Source organism: Caenorhabditis elegans, chromosome III (assembly GCF_000002985.6).
Source record: "Caenorhabditis elegans chromosome III".
In the NCBI taxonomy this organism is placed as follows: Eukaryota; Metazoa; Nematoda; class Chromadorea; order Rhabditida; family Rhabditidae; genus Caenorhabditis; species Caenorhabditis elegans.
Genome location: NC_003281.10, coordinates 9,045,974 through 9,060,182, shown reverse-complemented (window position 1 = coordinate 9,060,182; position 14,209 = coordinate 9,045,974). Strand labels below are relative to the sequence as shown.

General features: G+C 38.8%; 4 protein-coding genes across 9 annotated transcripts; 2 read left to right on the top strand and 2 right to left on the bottom strand.

The window, feature by feature from the left end:
- Nucleotide 1: 1 nt before the first annotated feature.
- Nucleotides 2-852, bottom strand: gst-1 (Glutathione S-transferase P). The gene is made up of 3 exons (NM_066605.9): nucleotides 692-852; nucleotides 550-637; nucleotides 2-501 (listed from the first exon to the last, which is right to left on the bottom strand). The coding sequence occupies exons 1-3, from the start codon at nucleotides 824-826 to the stop codon at nucleotides 98-100; spliced, it is 627 nt and encodes a 208-aa protein (NP_499006.1). The 5' UTR covers nucleotides 827-852; the 3' UTR covers nucleotides 2-97.
- Nucleotides 853-1,283: 431 nt separating this feature from the next.
- Nucleotides 1,284-5,135, bottom strand: cls-2 (the record flags this gene model as incomplete). 2 transcript variants are annotated; one of them, NM_066604.7, is made up of 8 exons in its annotated part: nucleotides 1,284-1,739; nucleotides 1,791-1,910; nucleotides 1,962-2,402; nucleotides 2,628-3,011; nucleotides 3,056-3,439; nucleotides 3,487-4,142; nucleotides 4,188-4,989; nucleotides 5,039-5,131. In NM_066604.7, the coding sequence occupies 8 exons, from the start codon at nucleotides 5,129-5,131 to the stop codon at nucleotides 1,557-1,559; spliced, it is 3,063 nt and encodes a 1,020-aa protein (NP_499005.2). In that variant the 3' UTR covers nucleotides 1,284-1,556. The 2 variants fall into 2 exon arrangements, with proteins under 2 accessions (NP_499005.2, NP_001263723.1); NM_001276794.3 differs by having other exon boundaries at nucleotides 1,288-1,739; nucleotides 1,791-1,919; nucleotides 5,039-5,135.
- A 1,257-nt stretch (nucleotides 5,136-6,392) lies between these two features.
- R107.5 (uncharacterized protein) lies at nucleotides 6,393-8,587 on the top strand. Of its 2 annotated transcripts, none has more exons than NM_066602.7 (4): nucleotides 6,393-6,554; nucleotides 7,661-7,761; nucleotides 7,806-8,006; nucleotides 8,060-8,587. In NM_066602.7, the coding sequence occupies exons 1-4, from the start codon at nucleotides 6,399-6,401 to the stop codon at nucleotides 8,424-8,426; spliced, it is 825 nt and encodes a 274-aa protein (NP_499003.1). In that variant the 5' UTR covers nucleotides 6,393-6,398; the 3' UTR covers nucleotides 8,427-8,587. The 2 variants fall into 2 exon arrangements, with proteins under 2 accessions (NP_499003.1, NP_499004.1); NM_066603.9 differs by having other exon boundaries at nucleotides 6,397-6,554; nucleotides 7,812-8,006; nucleotides 8,060-8,581.
- An 895-nt stretch (nucleotides 8,588-9,482) lies between these two features.
- ikke-1 (Inhibitor of nuclear factor kappa-B kinase epsilon subunit homolog 1) lies at nucleotides 9,483-14,144 on the top strand. 4 transcript variants are annotated; one of them, NM_001392170.1, is made up of 8 exons: nucleotides 9,484-9,890; nucleotides 9,942-10,144; nucleotides 10,237-11,079; nucleotides 11,537-12,340; nucleotides 12,452-12,507; nucleotides 12,650-12,861; nucleotides 13,598-13,685; nucleotides 13,772-14,130. In NM_001392170.1, exons 1-6 carry the CDS (start codon nucleotides 9,491-9,493, stop codon nucleotides 12,795-12,797), a joined length of 2,454 nt encoding a protein of 817 aa, NP_001379435.1. In that variant the 5' UTR covers nucleotides 9,484-9,490; the 3' UTR covers nucleotides 12,798-12,861; nucleotides 13,598-13,685; nucleotides 13,772-14,130. The 4 variants fall into 4 exon arrangements, with proteins under 4 accessions (NP_871628.1, NP_001379435.1, NP_871627.1 ...); NM_181899.7 differs by lacking the exon at nucleotides 12,650-12,861 and having other exon boundaries at nucleotides 9,483-9,890; nucleotides 13,772-14,144; NM_181898.4 differs by lacking the exon at nucleotides 12,650-12,861 and having other exon boundaries at nucleotides 9,490-9,890; nucleotides 12,440-12,507; nucleotides 13,772-14,128.
- The last annotated feature ends 65 nt before the right edge of the window (nucleotides 14,145-14,209 follow it).

The following is a 14,209-nucleotide window of genomic DNA, read 5'->3' as shown; positions in this document are numbered from 1 at the left end:
TGGGAAGCAGAGATTCATTGGAAGCTTTAAGGAAGACAATAAATTATATCAAACTGGAATTTTTGATGATTGCAAAATGAGAAAAAATTGAATTAGCTTATTGTTTTCCATTTCCATTTACTGGTGGGTTGATAGCAGCTCTCTTGTTGAGATATGCCTTGATGTTTGGACGCTCAGCGAATCTCTCGTGGAACTTCTTGAGTGCTGGAACACCATCAAGAGCATTTGGTGTGAGAATCAAATGAATGTCGAGCTCCTCGAACAGCACATAATCCGCATAGCTTTCCTTGTCTCCAATAACGTAGTGCTCTCCGTTCTTGTAGGTATGGAAAAGCTTCTCCAGACGAGCGAGCTCTCCTGGAAGAACGTCCTTGATGTACGGAGCCTTGCCGTCTTCGTAGTTTCTGTAGATCATAGTGGTGTACTTGGTGTGCAAATCACGAAGTCCTTCGTAGAACATGTCGATGAAAGTTGTCTCTGTCTCGTTGGAGCCATTGAGCCCTGAAAATTGTTTTATAAGATACCGGAAGAAAACATTTAAATGGTTACCATTAAGACGAGCGAGATGACGGATGATAGCTCCAGATTGAACAATCTCCTCGTCTCCGGATAGAAGACATGGAACCTGGCCGAAGATCTGAAAAATAATCATTTAATAAAAATAAATAAAACTTTGAAAACAATAACTCACCATCTTTGGTTTAATATCAGCCCATTGTTCATAGGTTACACGATGATCCTCGTAGGCAACTTGCTTGTCCGCGAGAAGAAGACGGATTGGCTCAGCGAGTCCGTGGATGTCGAAGTACGTGAGCTTGAGGGTCATATTGAACGAAGTTGAGTGAATACTGACTGAAAACAAACACTTGAAATGTGGAAACTGGTTTTTTTTGTTTTCAAGAGAGAATTAAGAAAAGAAATCGAATGTGAGAAGTGGACAAATAGAACGGCTTTTATAGTTCGTGGAGGTACTAGGGGTGCTAGACGAAACAAGCAAGAGAGAGCACTGGAATGAAAGAGAAAGACAACGTGGCCAGCACGAAAATGATGACAAAAAGTTGTTAAGATGATTACAATTGTTCTGGATGACGTTGAAATGCCAGAGAAGTTTCTAGAAAATTAACAATAGTTTAGTCTTGGCGCCGGTAGCAGATCAGAAAAAACACTGAAACGAGATTACTGTCAACAAAACGTGATGGCTAATTGAATACCGAAAGTTTTTTACCTATTGTTCCAGATATATATTGGCCTGAACGAAAAAACGGTTTTCAACTTATACACAAGAAATAAATTTAAGAAATATTCATATAAAAAATAAATAAGAAAAGAAAATATATAAAAATAAAAATAAGAAATACGGGGGTCGAAAATCATAAGGGACATAAGTCGGGGGAAATTATGCTAAAAGGAGCATAGAGAAAGTGTGCAATACCCGCTCTTGACAAATAAAATTATATTACAAAGTGAAGGGATGAGAGAAAAGGGACGATAAGGTTTTACGGGGGAAATTTGGGATACGAATACGGGGGAATTATGGGCTACATTGCAACGACGAATCATACGTGCGAATGTGAACTGGACGACATTGCCCGATTGACGTAGACTTGGACAAGGTTCAGCTTTCCAGACGACAGATTTTGAAGATGTGGCTCCATTGTCTTCATTCCCAACTTGTTCACCATCGCGACCAGACAGTAGACAGCAGTTTTCCGAACTGCAGACGATGGGGAATCGTAAGACTGCAAAGTAAAAATTTCATTAATGAATTGCGATGTTTGATAAATAGTTACCTTGATCACACATGGCGCCAAATCATCAACCACTGGGCTCAATTCGTCGGCTTGGAGACCTTCAAACAATCTGGTCATCATTTTCAGAACCAAGCTTGCTTTGGGTTCTTGAGCTTTCTCCTGCAAATACTGACAAACAGATTACCTAAATGTAAAAATTCTTGAACTTACCTCATTCAAAATGAGCTGCGAGATGTTAACCACCTTAGCCAGTGGAAGGTGGGTTGCCAGCGTTTTCAAGCAGTCATCAGCGGTCACGTTCATCGTTCCGTCTTGTGAGTTGACAGCAGCATCCAAAACTTTACAGATGGCCATTTCCGTAGAGTCGAACAAGCGCGATGCTTGCGAAGTGCACATCTTTGTCAAAACGCGCAGAGCTACTTTCTTGTTGGCGTCTGATTCGCTTTTGGAGAGCACATCGAAGACAGCGATCAACAGCTTGGCGAAGTTTTGCTCCCAAAGAGTGAATGAGCCTTCACACAACATTGTCTGGATCGACAAAAGTCCTTCGTATTGCTGAGCTCCCATGTCACCAGAGATCTGGGCCAGCTTCGACGCCACGTACTTGCTCTGCTCCGACGTATCGTCAATAAGATGCGTTGTTGAGTTGAGCTGAAAAATAATTTGAAGAAAGAATAGGAGGATGAAACTGACGGTCATTATTGAGCCAAAATGTAGAAATGATTTTTAACGTCTACGAAAAATATACTTTGCTGAACTACGCGCCTTACGTGGCCACTGAAACGAAGAAAGAGGGGGGGGGGGGGGGGGGTTCGAAATCCTCTGACCACTTGTCATTTAAAACCATTTTCTTTTAAATATAATGCTGTTAAATACCTTTAATCGGTCGAATGACTCATTGAAGCTGAGTTCCTCGTCTCTGTGCTGTGAATTCATTTCCGAAGACAGAGGACGAAGTGGTTCCGCATCGACTCGTTTGAAACCCGACGAAATGGCTCTTGTGCTAGGCGATTTTACTGGAGTCATATCAAGATTCCTCGACACGACGAAATCTTCTATCTGCGCAGCTGTAGTAGAAATCGTGGCTCGCACACAGGCCTCTTCAGAAACAGCATCTTGTTGTGGAACGTGTTGATCATGTCCGTGAGACTGAAGAACTTTGTATGCCCAATCGCGATAGTCGGGGTTGAAGTCGTTGAAAAGTGCAGAGAAGTCGGCGTTGTTCAATGCGAAGAGTGAGCAGAGTACTTTCTCGCCATGCTGAAAAATGCATATTGCTAAAATAAAGAGAGAGCTATAATTACCGGGGTGATCAACTGTTCATTCCTCTGATCTGCCATCCACGAAAACATCTTGAGAATGGTGGCCTTCATCTCTTTAGTGTTGAACGACGATCCTCGCTCCATATACTTCCCAAGAAGTTCATTGAGATATTCAAGAAGGACCACGCGACTCTTCGGGGACATTAGATGAATTGGATCGCACACCAGCTCGCATGTTGATTTCAATTGCAGGGTTGGATCAAACGATGACAGAATACAGCTGATGGTTGTGGAAATTTGCTTCTTACTGTTCAACGTCATCTCTGCTCCTTTCTTTGCAAACAGCTTTCCAAGGCCAAGCTTGAGCCAATCACTGAGACGGGGATGATGGGTTTTGACAAACGAACTGATTGATTCCAGCACAATCTGAAATAAAATGTTGCAATAAAAATTATTAAATTAAAATGTTCTACCTGGTTCGTGGATTCTCCGAGCAATCTGTTAAGAACCGCGCCCAGGCTTTTGATTTCGGCGTTGCTGAGATTTGGCTCCGAAACAATGCCTGCAAGCATTTTAATTCCTTCTCGCTTCTCATTTGCAGAGGTCGACGAACAAGCACGAATCACTTCTTCCACTCTGGAAGTATCAAGTGCACTTTTTTGTGGTGTTGCCTTCTGTGGGGTTGGACGTTTTGGCAAGAGGAACTCATCATCATCGTTGCGTGATGGTTGCCTCAAGCTCTCCTTTGCCGTGTTCATTGCCTTCTGCAGTTTCGTAGCTTCCTCGGCTGACAGAGAAGAAACGAACGAGTTAGAACCAAGATTCGACTTGACTCGTTGCATTTCGGCTGGAAATGCCTCTGTGGCGGATGGACGGCGTGGCGGTGATCCATTTCGAGAACCAGGCTGAGACGTTGGGACACTTCCACGAGCACGAAGATTGGAAGAGGTACGAGAACCAAGCGCTCCAACTGTTGGTCTAGCAAACTTCGAACCTCCTGGAGAGGTGTCGATTTTTGAAAGTGTCCTAGTGGTCATCGGGCGAATGTTTGGAGTTCTGGACACAGATGTTGCCATTCGCGTCACCTGCTTTGTATCGATGGCAGAAGCACTTCTTTGAGCAAGAAACTCTGTAAACGAAATAATTGGATTGATATGTTGAACTTTAAACTCACTTGAAGAAATGTTCGGTGCATTTCTGATTCCACCAATACTGCCCGCAGACAATTTCGACCGAAATGGTGCAGTTCCGCGTTCACTATTGATGCTCGTGCTTGATGATGCAGCATCAGAGGCACGCAACATCTTTTGTTTCGATGAGTCGACTGAAGCAAATAGTTTGTCTGCCTCAGTGGAGTGTAGTGCATCGAGCTTGCTGAATGCTTTTCGTCCGGCAACTCTGGTCTCTGGATCAGCATCGCAAATTGCTGCCTTGATCAACTCGCCAATTTGTGGTAGAACTGTCCTCTTGATCTTTTCGTTCCAATGTTCGAGGACGATTTCCAGCAATGCGCACAGCTGTCTCCGTTGATTTTTATCCTTCGATGTGGAGTAGGAGGCAATGCAAGTGAAAATCTGTTTTGTTTGAATAAATTCAACAATAAACAGAGTTAACACCGCTCCACACGTTGCCATCACCTTTGTGCTTACAGCGACTTGGGCAAACGCTGATGGAAGACATCTCTCGGCAATTTGACGAACATCCGTCCCGAACCGTTTGAATAGGAATCCACAGGTGATCGCAGCTTCTCGCAGGATTTGCGATCGGAGATCTTTCACTGAGAGGTCCAGGCAGTCGGTAAGCCGGACAAGCTGGCTCAAAAGCTGCTCCCTTCCAATAACGTCTTCTCCGTGAACCACCATTGAGCGAATCTGTTTCAACTTATTCATTCGTTTGTTCCAGTCTTCCTGGCCTTTCGACAGAGTTTCAATTGTCTGGTCCAACTTTTCCTTGAAGTCTGAGGGCGACGAGATTTCCTGAAAAACAAATAAGTAAGACCAGACCATACGCGAGAACAAAACTTACCATTTTGGGCACTTCCTCGAACGACTTCAAAAAGTCGTCCTTGCTGACGATACATGTCCCACCCGGAGTCGATCGGCTGATGACACGGCTCATCTGGAAAATATAGATATTGTGAAAGAAAGCAAAAATGGAGAGAATGAGAAAATCCAACAGTTTACAAACACAGAACAAACATTCAGTATCGAGCGCAAATTGTGAAATAGCCCGGCAAGGATTTGTCATTACTAGAGCGCAATTGCATTAATTTCGAAAACGGTGAGGAGGGCACATTTTACTTGGATCATTTCGATAAATTCAAACAGACATTCAATCTTGAAAAATGATTCACACCAAAGACTCAAGGAAATCGTATTCGAAGAAAATAATGAATTCCAAAGCTGAGAAAGGAGAATATAAGAAAAAAGCGCGAAGAACGTTTCAATTTTCAATGAAAAAATTTTGCATATCCAAATGAAAATTCTAGAAATGATATTTAAAAATTTTTAGGCTAAAAATAGTGCTGACGAGAGAGTAGAGAGACGAGACATCAAAGTGTTAAAGGCACAGCCTCGGGTCTCGAGACGAAAACGCGTCCGGCGCCAGATTCAAACATTAAAGGATTAAAAAAAAACCGATTTTTTTCACCGATTTCGCTCGTTTCTTCTGTAAAATATATATCAGAAACGTTACAGGAAATATATTTACTAAAATAAATGTTTTTCTAAAATACACATGTGTATTGCTTCTGTCTGTAAAGTGCAACTCTGTCTGTTTGATATAAATTTTTGTGAATGCGCCAGAGTGCTGAGAAAATTATAACTGCGAATTTTAAATTACGAGATTCTTGAATGGCTTCTATTGTACGATTATTTCATAATCATGGTTGGTTTTTCTACAGGCAGAAAACAATCAATTCATTTCAGCTGTACTATCATATTCTTCACTTTCACTACCAAAAACTGATCGTTTTCGGAAAAAGTCGCCTATATTTTCCCATTCCGACAGAAACTTCTCGGCTGTCTCGGTTGAATAGCGCTTGCCGAGCGTTTAGCTGTCTGCGTCTCTAACCGTAGCGATGTGTCTCCTCCACGTGGTCGATTGGTTTGTTGCGCGAACCTTCTAGAACAATCCGCTCACTTCCCGAAGACCTCAATTCTCATACAAAAGAGTTTCCCGCCCCCGTAATCGAGGTTTCTCACCAAAATTTGCAATCATATCGACATTTTTGACACGTTAAACCTGTCCTTCATTGTTTCCGCGTTGTTGTGTGTTTATCTCCGTTTCAATTTTCAATTTTTTTAGTTGAAATTGCATTGCGTCTTTCTCTTCTGTTTCTCCTTTTCCATGTGTAAAGTCATATGCTTTATTTTTTTTTGCAGAAATGACACAACTCACCAACTTCAGCGAATCGTTCTCGAATCAAAATTCGAATCTTCACCAGCCCTACAACTTCAACTCACATCAGCCACCAGAAGAAAATCATTATTATGTACGAGAACCAAATGGAAAACGCCCGTTTCCCGTTGAATTTGAGTTGGTAAGTGACTCATCGTTAAATTTCGATTTTATCATACAATTTTTAACTAGATTTAAGAACTTTGAATAAAAAACTAGTCTGAGATGTTATGAACAATTAAAGCACGTGCAAAGCTTAGATTCATTCGAAAAAATCTTTCGACATCATAAACTAGGTGGGATGAAGCCATCACGTGTTGATTCATGAACTGCTACCCGATTTAGTTTGCATGGTTGAGTGTGGTCGAGACAGCTGGTGTTTCCAAAAGGCATAAACGAGTGCCTGTTCTTGAGAGAGTAGGGTTGTCGCCTTATTTTTCGGAGGTCTTTTGCAAGATTTTTACTTCCATTAAATATTGTTTCATTTTATTTCTTCGAAAGAAATCATATACCGTAATTGCGATATTTAAGTTCCAAGGCACGCGCTGTTATGTTTTGAGTGGGTCTCGCCACGATCTCAGTCACAGTAGTCTCTATGAGCTTCAAATGTCTCATATTTGTTTATTTAAGAGAGAAACTCGAGTTAAATATTTTTAATATTCTTAATTATACCGAGAAGATTAGAATTTAGGGTACAATTTTCAGCATTTAACTTATTTTCGATATTATTTTGCTAAGCAACTGTTTTCTACACGTTATTAGTTCATTCAGTTGCAAATTCTTCAACAGTTCTTTCTCCGTCTATCGTTATCAAATATTTGCGCTTCCCTCCATCACATTTTCCCTCATTTCTCGTTAAATTAGTCGTTCCTTTCGTTTTCCGTTCTTCGTTTTCCGTTCTTACCAGATCATCAGTCATTCATTAGTTTCCTCACAATTGTTTCCATGAAAAATTGTCGTCTAATGTAACGTCGCCTGTGCGGTTCACTGAATCTCTGCACCCTCTCGCGCTTGCGTGTTCACTGGCGCCCGGGTGTGTCTCGCATCAGCCAACCCGCCGTGTGCCTTGTCGCTCGTTCCCTCGCGCTTCTAAGCAGATTACCTATTTTCTTTCCACCTCTAACAAGTCAGAACATTGGTCAATTGTTCTGAATTTAACACATTCTGTACTTGAGATAAAATTAAATTCTGTCGTGCAAACAAATGATATTCTCTGCAAGTTTTTCATTCTAAATTTTTCAATTTTAGGACATGGAATATGTTCCGAGAACGAAGAGAAGGTTCGATAAAATAAGCGCCTGCCTGGAAAACTTCTCAATTTCAAATGACAAACCGTCGCCAATCAATATGTACGTTTCAGCCTTGTTTTTGACAAATAATGTTCGATTATAAGTTGCAGGGAATCATCGTCCGACGAAGAAATGGATGAAGTTTACGACGATTCAAACTTTGACCAATGCACTGAATCAACTTCTATTCCATTGGTGGTTGAGCCAGATGATGAGCCGGCAGTAGCCAAAAAGATTCGATTGGATGAATCTATTCAACGATACTTTGAAAAGTGCCGCCAGGGTCCTATTGATTTCTTACCAAAGTAAGTTCTTTTACAAAAATTAATTTCTCTGTAATTAAAATGTTTTATTTCAGACCAGAAAAGTTGAAAGGAAATGAAATGGTTATCTGGCAGCCGCGAATTCTGGTTTCACCAAAGAACGACTTCAATATGGCTGGTCGAATACAAGAGATTGACGACGAGGAGGAAGATCGAGTTAACGAAGAGATCAAGACTCGTATCATTGAGAATGAAGGCATGATCGATGAAGACACGCGCAACGAAACAACGGGAATCGTTGAACTGGGCACCGGCTCGGATCACAGCGATATTGGATCTTCGTGGAGCTCTCCAATGGCTTCGCCAACTGGTTCTTCTCAAATTGTGGAACTCGATCCTGATTCTCCGAACAGTTTGACAAACGGAAGTGTGACTGATGAAGAAATGATGGAGTTCGAATGATCTCACTGTATATTATTCACGGGTTATTATTCGAAAACAATGTAATGTAATGTATAGAATTTAATTTAACCGTTGATTTGTTCTTGTTTGTTTCTTATTTACGTCTTTCAATATGTTCTACTGGTCAATATTTGAATAAACTAAATAAATTTAAACACCTTCACATTACTACTCTTCGATGGTCGAATCTGCGTTTCCATCACAAGTGTCAATCACTTTATTTCTATGAACCTCTCTCACACTTTGTAGTAAACAGATATTTCGAAATACTGATTGCTAGGTCTTATGAAAAGTAAAACTTTTCCAGTCTGCGTCTATGCGGTACTCAGCAGTTTGCTTAAAGAATTCTCTATTTTTCCATTCTCCATATCAATTCGAACTTTTTCATCTTCCAAAAGTAGGGTTTGTATAGTCAGAAATATGTGATTCACTCTATTAATAAGGGTGTGGCCTTTATATAAAATTATCTCTGTTACTTTTATATGTTTAAAATTTTTCGAACAATTCCGGGGGACTTGTCGAAAAAGTTCCTCAGAAAATTTATAAATGGAACACTAAACGAAAATCGTTGTTTACGAAAAAAAAATCAATGATCGTCTTTCTTGCTCATGCCATTTCTTATCATAAGAAAACTTATCGTCCTAGGACAAGACTGTGATAATTGTAATTTCATACTTTTATATGTTTTACTAAATAATTAGCTTAAAGTTTGAATTATTTGATCTTAAGAACTCTCTTTTTTTCAAAAATACTGTACCCGGTCTCGGCGCGACAATTTTTTTAATTCGAAGAGGTGTGTGCCTTTAAATAATGTCGTTTCAAACTCTTTTTTCTGAGGAATTTTCAGCGATTTTTTAATATACAGTTTTTTTTAACGATTTAATCAAATTTATACATAATTTTTCTATATTGAAAAACTTTGAAAATTGGCTCACACCTTTTCGAATTTAACAAAAATGTATCGTTTGAATTTTTGGCGTAATATTTACATATCATCAGTATTAGAAACCGACGTATATTTCATAAAATATTTTTTAACATTAATTATCTGTATCATTTTCAGAATGGCGGTATCTCCTCATAAAACCTATCCAATCGTCATTACACACGGCGAAAAGTACACGCTTTTCAATGATGAATCAATTGGAAAAGGAGCATACTCAGAAGTCTACAGAGGTCGAACCGAATCTGGAAGACTTGTTGCTGTGAAAACGGCTTGCAAGAAGTTGGAAGTTGCTGCGATAGGCATAGAAATCGAAATTCTAAAAAAGTTGAAAGGCGCTTCGAATATTGTACAATATTTTGGTAGTAACCACACAAAAATGGCACCTGGATCAGTTACATCTGAGACGATTTCCTTTGCGATGGAATATGCAAGTAGCAGTTTGGAAGCGGAAATGAGAAGGCCAAAGAATCACAGAGGACTTTCATCAAATGCACTTATTGACTTAGTTGTAGATTGTTGTAAGTTTGAAATTTATTTATTCTACAGTAATACACGTTTATATTTTTCAGCTATGGCACTATCTGCTCTTCGAGAGCACAATATTGCTCATCGCGACATAAAACACATGAATATCCTTCTATTTCCCGGTACTCCGACACGTGGAAGACGATCCACACATTTATTCAAACTTTGTGATATGGGTTGTAGCAAGTCTCTTTCGGAAAATAGTTCACATGAAATGAGAACTTTAGTCGGAACTCCTAATTTACTGGTAAGCTGTTACTAGGCGTAAAAATTTTAGACCAGGAATTTTTGAAATAATCAAAAACGTCAGCTAAGATGATAAAACACATTCAATTTCAGCACCCCTTCCTGGCACACGAGATGGTCGATCCACTGATGGCTCAAAACAGACATAATTGGAAAACAAAATCAGCTTATACTTCGGAACAATGTGATCTATGGGCTCTGGGATGTACACTATATTTTTGTGCCACTGGAAAGTTCCCATTCGAGCACGAAAGGAATAACAAGAGCCTGTATCATAAAGCTGTAGTGGCTCTTACTCAGAATCCGGATGCAATCGCAATGGTTTTAGTGCAAAAAGGACGAGATCCAGGAAGAAGAACTGATATATTTGAATTCCAACCAGTTACAGAACTTCCTGCTAAATTCACAAGATATCCGAAATGGCTCGTAAGCACAATGACATGCCTTCTACGCAGCTTTTTCCATGAACCTTCAATCGAGTATTATGCAAAAGTGGCTGATGCTATGAGAAATTCTAAACGAAGAACATTTTCATCAGTGGATCAAATGTCGATTGTTGAGCACACGGATATGTCTAATGTTCCACATCTTGGATTCAGTATTCCAAGTATTTCAAAATGTCTTGGATATCCAGAAGGAACCGATATACTTCTTCTCTCAAATACCTCCACCCACTACCTTGATTCCAAACAAAAATCCGTTGACGGACTTCCCGATGATTTGTATTTGGTCGTTCCCCAGACAAGTCACGTTGATATGAGAAAGATTTTGGCGAGAAATATCGAATTCCACGAATTCGATGATATGACAGACAGAAAACTTTCTGAAATTCGAATCAAAAAATGTTATGAAGGATTGAGCATGCTAACTGAAATTGACGAGTATTTGGCTCTTTTTGATCGAGTCTCCACAATTTTGTCAACCCAATTTTCACTGGTGAGTTTTGCATTATGATTTAGACGCGAAATTTTGCAATTTTTGCGGTAAAAAAAATGGTACCAGGTCTCGACACGACAATTTTTTGTTAAATGCAAAACGGTGCGAACCTTCAAAGAATACTGTAATTTTTATAAATTTTCCCCAGTTTTTTCGTTACAAAAAAAAATCATTTATTTAATACGCTTGAATGAAACTATTAAAATCGATCTAAAAAATTTCGTAGCAGAAGATTGAGAGTACAGTACTGTTTAAAGGCACTCACCTTTTCGAATTTAACAAAAATTGCCGCGTGGAGACCAGTTACCGTATTCCTTGCGCTAAAATTTCAAAATTATCCGAGTAACAACTCAGTAGTTCTGAAAATGTTATAACTTTCGATTTTAGATTATAATTTCGTAAATCACATTTGAAATTCCAAACAGTCCCAAAAAAAACCAAAACATGTTTTTTTCAGCTTGTGCAAGAGTTGAGTCAATTCGAGCGTGTTCAAACTGCATCACGTTTTGCTGTTTATGTGGACATGGCTTCAGTACCACTGATGTTGTTCGATGAAGCGAATCCAGAGACCAAAATGATCTCAGATCAATGCATTCAACAAGCGAAACGAGCTAGAGAGGAATTAGAGAGACATGCAAAAGTTTCTATGGATATTGAAGCATGTGCAAAGCAATTGTCAAAAGATGCTGAAGATCTTCGACTTGAAGACATGGATCTACCAGGAATTTGTGAAGAAATCGAATCCTACGTCTTCTATGACAAACAAGCCATCTTGAGCACTCAGAAATATTCCCAAGAATTAGTTGAGTTGTGCCTGAAAAGAAGAAACAATATTATGGAGCAGATCTTCAACTCGCCTGACAGAATAAATAAAAGTAAATTGAATAAGGCAATGAATTTGGCAGCATCGCTCAGCCAACTACGTTCGAATTATCGAAAACTTCAAGATATGATATCCGAATGTGTAGATCTACTCGAGAAGCCATTCCAAGAAATGAAAGATACTGTAAATCGTTATCTACAAGCCCAAGGATGTTCTCGGAATACGATGCAAAAGTCTATGCATTTGTTAAGACCCGAATTCCACGAGAGTCAAATTCGCATAAAGAAGACCACCAAATCGTGTAGGAAACTCATCGACCAACTAAACATAGAATTGGATCAACTCGGATTTGTTCGCTTAGGAGATATATTGATCAAAGCCGAATCGGAGCAGACACTTACAAGATCAGAAGAGATTCAAGAGACGCAGGTTGTAAGTGTGAGTATTTTATTGGGGTTATCAAAATAATCCTTTCGTTGCTCTAATATAATCGGCTTTTGATTAAACGTTTCATAATTTTCAATTAAATTTTATTAGTTTTTTTGCCAGGCGGAATCATCACCGAACAAAGAACAATTCCCTAAACCGGAGCAGGATTCCATTTTGTATGTCTCCTTTTTCTCATCAGACACTGCTTTTCCCAAATTAGTTCTGTATTTTTATGTCATACTAGTCTCCTACTTGCATAGATTAAAGTTTAGATGTAGTATGAGAGAGCAAGAGAGAGAGTGATCCCTGATTTTTTAGAACTAAAAAAATGGAGAGAATCTTCAAAAAGAAACGCAGAGAGAACGGAAACGAAGGAGGCGACAACGACGTTTGTCGGATTTGTTGCGAGAATGAAAGACAAGAGAAACGAGAAAAGAAAAGGAAATCTTCTGGCAGAAGACACTGATTTTCTAGACTTCCTCTTACTTTTTAACACTGCTCTCCATATTACAAGCCTTTCACATGTTTAGGTATACGTTTAAATGAGAAGTGGCCGATCAAAATTGTTTTGCGAATTTCAGAACGAAACATTTCAAAAATGAGTTCAAAACCTTCTTCTGGCGGTTCAAAATTTCGAAATTTCGATTTCGACAAAATGTCGACAAAAATAATTAATTTTTTAACTAAAATTTCCCCAATTTGCCAACTTTTACGCGCCATAACGGCCTGTAGTTTAATTTTATGTAATTATTGTCCCATTATGACATTTTTGTCAGTTATCTATAGTAATTTAGTTAATTTAGGTACAGAAAAAATGGCCAAAAAAAAGAAAATAAATAAAGTGATAATCAAATAAAAATCTGTTTCCGGCCGCTTTGATATGTCGATGTTTGAAAAATTGGAAATGTTAGTTAAAAATTCGGTTTCCTTTTCTGTAAATTTTGAACCGCCATAAAAAATTTTGGACAAATTTTTGAAAACGTCCGTTTCGAAATTCGGTCTTCTGGGTCATTTTGAATATAATAAAACAAAAATTGATCAGTTACTTTTCTGTTAGCTCTTAAGATGTAGCTAGATCGCATTCAATGAGAGTTACCCCTAATTTTTTGAGTTTTGAAGGTATGAAAATGGAATTCAATAGACTTATAATTTTTCAAAGTATTCACCATTTTTGGTGAATGAAAAAAAAATCACGTTAACTTTTAGATATTAAAAATTCAATTTCTCCAGTTCAAAAACATCTTGTATAAATCTATGTTTTTGTAGAGAGTCATCAATTGATGAAGGCTCAACTTCATTCGAATCAACACCACCATCGTCCCCTCCTGACGTTGGGTCTAACAACTATTTCCAAGTAAGCTTTTATTTCTCTTTTCTTTTCTCTTTTCTTTCTTCACTTTAATGCATCTCCTCTCCTTGTGCTCTACCTACATTTTGCAGGCCGTCTTTCAGTACTTTGCCAAGCCGACGTCTTCCCCTTCTTCTTCTGCGAAATAATTTCCTGTAAATACTCGTCCCGGTTTTTTTCCTGTTTTTCAATCAAACCTTCCAACCCTGTGCTATTGACGCCCGGAAATTTGAATTCCTTCAATCATTTTTTTTCTTACTTTTTCTCACCCCTCCACTCACACTCATTTACCCACATTGTTGTATCATCTTTTCAGTCTCTCCAAGTTGATTGCGAACACTTGTTTATATTTCCATCTAGTCTGTGTTATCTCGTTTTATATGTTCTCTATAACAGACGTGTATATAATGAATTACGAGGATTATCGCACCCTTCCTCTCACTGAATTGAAGCCATTTTTGTCTATCTTTTTTCGTTTTTTTAGAGAGGAATTGCCATCTTTTGATTTCTTTTTTTCGAAATAATTTTTG